This window comes from Mastomys coucha, chromosome X (assembly GCF_008632895.1).
Source record: "Mastomys coucha isolate ucsf_1 chromosome X, UCSF_Mcou_1, whole genome shotgun sequence".
Taxonomy (NCBI): domain Eukaryota; kingdom Metazoa; phylum Chordata; class Mammalia; order Rodentia; family Muridae; genus Mastomys; species Mastomys coucha.
In genome coordinates this window covers 91,027,478-91,035,300 of record NC_045030.1, presented here as the reverse complement: position 1 = coordinate 91,035,300, position 7,823 = coordinate 91,027,478, and the positions used below count along the sequence as shown (strand labels likewise).

At 34.7% G+C, this 7,823-nt stretch overlaps 1 protein-coding gene across 4 annotated transcripts in view; it reads right to left on the bottom strand.

The window, feature by feature from the left end:
- Window positions 1-299: 299 nt before the first annotated feature.
- The window catches only part of LOC116093527 (protein PPP4R3C-like), a 121,126-nt gene continuing 113,602 nt past the window's right edge, over window positions 300-7,823 (bottom strand). For 3 of the 4 annotated variants that reach the window (XM_031375021.1, XM_031375011.1, XM_031375029.1), the window contains one exon: window positions 300-2,863. In XM_031375021.1, coding sequence (XP_031230881.1) covers window positions 364-2,742 — 2,379 coding nt within the window. In that variant the 5' untranslated portion in view covers window positions 2,743-2,863 and the 3' untranslated portion in view covers window positions 300-363. Of the gene's footprint in view, window positions 2,864-3,008; window positions 3,037-7,823 lie in introns of those variants that run through there. The other variant, XM_031375039.1, reaches the window with a different exon arrangement.

The following is a 7,823-nucleotide window of genomic DNA, read 5'->3' as shown; positions in this document are numbered from 1 at the left end:
AAAAAATTAAAAAAAAAAAAAGAAAGTAGGCTCTGTAATAAAACCTTTGTAATTGCTTCTAATACAAAGATTTTAGTAAAAATTATATTACTTTTCAAATACTATCTTCCTCCCAAACCATGCTGCTAAAGTAAGATGTTCTTGATAAGAAGTTATCACTCAGTTGGTGTTTATTTTATACTATACATCTGTATTATGGGAGGTTTTATTTATATAAAATTGAGGCCTCTTACTCATTATTTTTGTTCTGTATCTTACCATATCTAAAAGTTCATAGGAGAAAAAAAAATTTAATTTGGATTTTTCAATTTGTGATATTTATAGAATTTGAATTGAATTAGGAATTGAGGGCCTCACATGATTTTATGAACTAAGATTGGGTCTTTTGGGGGTGGTTTCTTTATCTTCATCTTTGTATTCATCTTCATCTTTATCATTACTATAAGGATCATTATCATCCTCACCATCACTACCATTTGGATAATCCACTAAAGGAATCAGGCTGCTACAATGTGCCATACTCATTCTGTTAGCAGTAGCATCCCCATGAGATGAACAACATTTAGAAACTTCAGGTGATGTTCTTTTTTGTTGTTCTATTACATTTTCACTTTCATTTATCTTTTTAATATTCATAATTATGTCATAATGACTTGAAAAGTCTCTTCTCCTTGGTAGAATAGTCCGTTCTCCTCCTATTATTCTTCTACAACATAAGTCTGCCTTGACTTTGACCTCCATAACATTGGTACGTCTGCAATATATTTTCTGATATACTACATTATGTGAATTTCTTCTTACTTGATGTTTTCTCTTCTCCTCTTCATATTTAATTTTTAACCCTTTAAATGTCTGGACATACTCAATTGATTCAAAAGCAATAAAAAAGTTTTCCACAATGTTTGCAATAAGAGACTTGATATTTTCTTGTCTTATAAATTCAAATAGCTCAATAATAGCTGAATTTAACATATTATACCGATGTCCATTATGTACAAAAGCATTTATAACTGGTTCAAACAGGTTCTTGTCAATTATGTAAATATTATAATTCTCGTCTTTAAGATCTACCATCTTTCTCATAAACCGAACAACACACAAAATCAGAAATGTGTGCTTTGAACTCATCAGCTCCAAGATTCTGCTGAGCAAGTTGTTACTCAAAATATAATTTTTTATATATGTTGAGTGGTATTGTACACAAAATGTAAGTATTTCTAAAATTACTTCCAGCAATTGTGCATTTTGATAATTATCAGGACAGATGTTAGCCCTATTATTGGCATTGTCATTCTCTGCTGTGGTAGACAAAATTGGTGCTATGAGGGTATTTATGCAACGTGTATAGAAGAAATTAAGAAATTCCTCTTTTTCACATCCCTTGGCTGTGATATGCATATTATCTGGATCAAGAAGATCATGGAGAAGTACTGGCAAAACGTTGCCTTGTGAAAATTCAGGATCAGATTCACAGATCATTTGTTTGATCATTATATTAATGAGAAGGTCATCATTATCTTCACTATCCTGAGCTTCTTCCAGTAGATATTCTCGGACTAGGCCTGGATTATATTCTACTAGATAAGGAAATATATCTAGAGCAGCTATTTGTATTTGGTAATCATGCATGTGCACTACAACTTTCAGAGCACTCATGATTCCTAGCTTTATTAGGGTTTTCAGTAATTCCTCTTTCTCTTGATCCTCTAATGTCTTAGCAAATGCACAGAATTCCTTGAAGAATAATAACAATTCATGCCGTCTCTCATCACCTATGGTGTTATCTTTTAACTGAGCAAAAACTTCAAGCAAAAAATTTTCATCATCCTGCAGCATGGTAATTATTTTAATTTTGTTGAAAACAATCATACTGGTAAGATCAGAAAGAAGATTCGATTCAAATATGGATGGTATGGGCAACATAATATCATGAACATATTGCATTCTGTAGGTCTGTTGTATTGTTTGCCTAAGTTGGGAGTGTGTTATTGGTACAATTTCCTTGAATTTCGCATGTTGAGCCAAGAATTTCCTGTATTGCTTTTGCTGATCTAAACCAGGGCCGTATTCAAGGCATCCTACCATATCCATGAAAAATTCATCAGAAAACATGATTTTAAACAAGCGTGCATCATCTAGAAACAGGATTCCTTTAATTATGCTATTCAAATTATGTAAGCCTTCTATGTCATTCAGTTTTTCACAGGTGTTGAAAAGCTGTAGCAATTTTTTAATATATCCTCCTTTTTCCAAGACTAGTGCCAGTCTTTCCCTGTGGCTTGGTTTTTCATCGACAAAAGTAAATAAATCTGCAATATTTTCAAGTGTATGGAGGTCACACTTTGGCATCTCAACCAGATTCCAGGTTGGTAGCAGATCTTCAAAAGATTCCAGATCACCAGTATGTTCTTGTGTGACTTCTACACTTGAATCCTTACCTTGAACTCGACAAATGTCTTCCCAAATCTCTTGACAACCATTTGGTTCCTGGAAATGTATTGCCATACCATGGTTCTTAGCTTCAGACCAAATGATTACCTCCCCTTGTTGTTTGTAATAGGGCATGTTAGGATGTATCTTGCATTCCATAATCAGTGAGCCATCTGATTCTGAATGAACAAGCAGGTACATGCCCTGGAGCCGTTCGATATATTTGGTTGAAATTTGTCCTGCACCTATGTCTTTCCATTGCTCATCTTCCACCATAACATAGACTTTCACGCTATGAAGTTTGTCATTCATGATGATCTCTGGCTTTGCCTTTTTAGGCTACGTCCTAATGCAGACCTTGGCTTTTTGTACTCTGTCTAGAAGTTGTTATCCCTAGCTACCTTGGCCAGGAATGTCCACAAATGTCACAATTCTGAAAAAAAATCAAAAGAGAGCAGATTACTGGGTGTTAAATAAATGACAGAGGCTAAGAGAGGACACAGACCAACATCATTCAGGTTATTGGGTGTGAAGGCCCTGATTATTAATTCTTCCTTATTTAACTATCACCAACAAACCTTTCTTAGGGGCATTTGAATCCCTGAGCCTGCCTTAGTTCTGGCAGAATCTTGTGATTCACCCAAGATTCTTCCTAAAAAGAATGTGCTTATGTAATAGATACTGCTAACGGTATCTGCCTCCCCTACTTTTAAAATGGAAGCATAGAATATTCTATATTTGTGTTCTATAATGTAATTTTGTTTCTCAAAATTATTTTCTCTCATTGGAAGTGTAGTTCTTAGGTCCTTAAGCAAAAGGAAATTTAATTACCAATGTTCTGTCTAAGTCTATCTTTCACACTGTATTACAATGAAAAGCTGGGGGGCACATAAGTACACATACATCATCTACAGACAAGATGTCATCCTTAGAATCAGTGAAATATAATTGAGTTTATCTACAAGACAAATTCTTGTGTATCTTTTACTCTGTATCATATTCCTACATATTAAGGGAAGATATTTTTTCAGCCCCAGCAATACATTCTGTTCTGACTGAAGTTTTATCTTCCAGTAAGTGAAACATTTCCTCAAATGTTTCCCTTTGCTTAATCATGAACTTTGTTATTGAGAACTGGGTCAAAAAGGAAATGAATGAAAGTTTGCTAAAATTGAGAATTGACATTTAAAATATTTAATATTTTCTGTTTGTTTTTTAAAATTATAGTTCTATTGTATTTTGAACTTGGTAGAGCATTTGTGTTTGCCATCCTGGCCATCAGAAATCCAGTGCCCAACTCAAGCAGAGACCCTCCCTCTACTCAACCACAGGCCACTGTGGCTACAATACTAGAGAGGAAATGGAAACCAAGAACAATTCAGCCCTCCAAAACTCCATAAATCAAAAACAAAGAAACAAAACAAGCCAAAACAAAACCCAGAAATTGCCACCTAGACCAATTATCACCACAGACCCAGATGCCTAGACACCAGTGTAACAAGAAAATCATAATATTCAGGGCAGTATATAAGCACCAGAGTCCAGCTATCCTACTAAGATTTAGAACTGATACTTGCTCTTTTTTAAAAAAAAAAAATAAGAATTACAGATAGATAGTACTTTAAACATGCTAGAGCCATTTCTGTGGACTTTATAATGTTAATTATTGGCTCTAAAATAAACTATATTTCTAGCCTATATGGGTTCATGATAATGAACATAATAATATTAACCTCATAGTTTCTAGTATTTCAGTGATTAACAACATAATAGATTATGTGTACTTGAATTTTTACCACATTTAAGCAGCTTGAGAAGTGCTTTACATTTTACCTAAAATTTCAAAATAATCTAGCAATATATACATATTAATAATCTGTTTAAAGGAACAAAAAAAAGTAAATACATTGTCAGAGTTCAAATATTTAGTAAGTTGAGAAATTCTAATTTGTGCATATCTTTCTAATTCCAAAATTGGTTAAATGGGGAATTGAACAGTTATTGCTATCTTTTCTTGGCTTTCATTATACTCTATTTCACATTCCTCCCATCTACATAATTTGTAATCAACATTAAATAATCAAGACTCGATGAAAGTCACACATTTCCTGCTTTAGATCCACATCTGTGTGTAGACAACTGAAAAATAGAAGCTTGGATATGGCAACTATGTTAAATATAATTTTAATAGTGCCTAAGTTGATTTTTGATGTGACAGCAACTTCTACAGTTTTCTTTTGCAAGAGATATTTCTCCCAAATATTAACCCTGTTATTTCAAGAGAAAAACTGACAATTGACCAAATTAAGCTCATTTGAACTTGAACAGTCCTATTTATAGTATATATTTCATTTTCCATAACAACAGTAATGTGTGACAATTCTTAATTAAGTGGGATACAGAAAGATTTTTATGTGCTTCTATCACAACATGACATTCAACAAACAATATTCTAGAATTTTCATCAAGGCACTACAGCTTGTACATTAGGAATGTTGTATGGAAATAATAATTTGTAAAAACAATGTAAGAATTCTATAAGTTTAAAAACAAAACTTATGAATTATATAATTATAAAAATTAATGACTTTTATAAGAGTTACTTGTATAGTTAAAATATTTCATTTTAATGAGGATTAGACATATAAGGTAACAGTTAACTTCATCAAAATTTTGGTTCTATTATACTTGTATTAAGTCTCCTTCAGAAATTAATAATAATACTGTCAATTCTCTGCATTTGTCCTTAGCTACTATTCTATTAGAAGGATCCATCACAAATTCATGCATTTTCACAGTTTTAGCCCTTTGAATTTCTTTTAAGCCAATAATGGTCCCTTTATATTAATTAGGTTAACACATGTTGTTTTATGATTTTAAAAAAGGCTATAGGCTACAGTAGTAATTGCTATTGCTGAAGCAGTTTGTTTCCTTTGTTTCATTGTTTGAAGAAATAATATTTCTCTTTGTTTCATTAGTTATATATACCCAAAACTATTATATGATTATTTTTATCTCTAATATTCTCCAGGAAATCAAGAAATATATGTAAACAAACACTATGTTCTAGGAAATTTATAGCTTTATATATGGATTATATATTACATACTCATATATATATGAATTATAAAACTACAAAATTCCCTAGAATATGGTATACACACAGGCACCCACACATTCAAGCATTTATATTTTCAACTTTTATCTTTGGGATTCCCCAAATGAAATACTATTTCATAGACAAAATGAACGATTTTAGATATCACTAATAGTATAAACCACAGTTCTTTTTTTAATTGAATATTTTATTTACATTTCACATGTTATCCCCTTTTTCGGTTTGCTCCCCAGAAACCCCAATCCCATCCCCCTTCACTGTGCTTCTATGAGGGTGCTCCACCACACATCCACCCCTCTCCCACCTCCCTGCCCTTGTGTTCCTCTTCACTGGGTCATTGAGTCTTCACAGAACTAAGGTCCTGTCCTCCTACTGATGCCCAACAAGGCCATCCTTTGGCTGGAGCCATGGGTCCCTCCATGTATACTCCTTGGTAGGTAGTTTAGTCATTGGGAGCTCTGGATGGTCTGGGTGGCTTGATATTGTTGTTCTTCCTATGGAGTTGAAAACCTGTTCAGCTCCTTCAGTCCTTTCTCTAACTTCTCCATTGGGGACCCCATGCACAGTCCAATGGTTGGCTGAGAGCACCCATCTCTGTATTTGTCAGGCTCTGGAAGAGTCTCTCAGGAGACAGCTATATCAGGCTCCTGTCAACATGCACTTATTAACATTCACAATAGTATCTGAGTTTGGTGACTGTATATGGGATGGATCCCCAGGTGGGACAGTCTCTGGATGGTATTTTCTTCAGTCTCTGTTCCACACTTTTTCTCAATATTTGCTCCCATTAGTATTTTGTTTCCACTTCTAAGAAGGACCAAAGCACCCACACTTCATTCTTCCTTCTTCTTGACCATAATGTGGACTGTGAATTGTATCTTGGTTATTCTGAGATGTTGATATAATATCCACTTATCAATGAGTGCATACCATGTGTGTTCTTTTGTGATTGGATTACCTCACTCAGGATATTTTCTAGTTCCATGTATTTACCTAAGAATTTCATGAATTCATTCTTTTTAATAGCTGAGTAGTACTCCATTATATAAATGTACTATATTTTCTGTATCCATTCCTCTGTTGAGTGATATCTGGGTTCTTTCCAGCTTCTGGCTATTATAAATCAGGCTCCTATGAACATAGTGGAGCATGTGTCCGTGTTACCTGTTGGAGAATCTTTTGGGTATATGCCCAGGAGTGATATAGCTGGGTTCTCTGGTATTACTATGTCAATAGTTCTTTTTTGATGTAGTATTGACTCTGTGAACTTCACATCTTGCATCCCAATCTCACTCATCTCACCATTCCCTTGCATCTGCCTTTTGCTCATATAACTTCCTTCCTAAAAGGAAAAAACAAGCCTCATTGTGGAAGCTGTATTGTGTCACAGTGTATTCCACAGCATACTATTTTGTCTACAAATATTTACTTGCAAACATTTATTTCAATGAGTCATTCATTGGTCTGGTCAGAGTCCTCTGGTTTCTGCTACACTATCAGTGTTAGATTCTCACTGGGATTCCTCTGTTATCCTGTTGCCCTGGAGGTCCTGTAGCTTTAGAATGTACAATTTCTTAATAAGGACTTGTCTCAAGCTCTCATTTTCTCCAAGACTGTGTTCAAGTCCTCCTTTTGTTTTAAGTGGTTCACTCTACTCATCTCTTTAGGACCTGCCTAGTCACATGCTCCAGAAATTCATAGATGGAGTAAATTTTGGGATGCACCATCTAAAAACCCTGGATCTGAAACTGGGTAGTAGCAAAGTTGCACAGCCCACCAGCTCTTCTGTACCCACACAATCAGGGATAGCTCTCTTTCTTTGACCAGGTAAAGGTTGGGGCCAGCTGTCCTGCCTACAGCAACAGTAAGCTACTGGACCTGTTCTTCTTTGCAGAACCATCAGGGACAGCTTTCCAGGACCCATGCCACCACAACCTGCCCTTTAGCACTGCCTTGGAGAGGGGTTGGACAAGCTCACCCATGCTTGGATCTTTACAGCACAATTATTTTCTTCCTGTCTCGACATACTTGAATACTTACCTTGTAATGTCTCTCTTATTTATCCTGTTACAGTATTGGGAGCTACTATCTGTGCTTAAAATACATCAGATATGCTTCTATTTCAGGGCCTCTCTGCATGTTTGTATTTTGGCCAGAAATGTACAATTTCTCAGAAAGGATATGTCTTTAGCACTCATCTTCTTAAAACCTTTAAGCAAGTCCTCCTTTCCTTTTAAGACTTTTAGTCTACATATCTTTTCAAAATTTCAAAAAA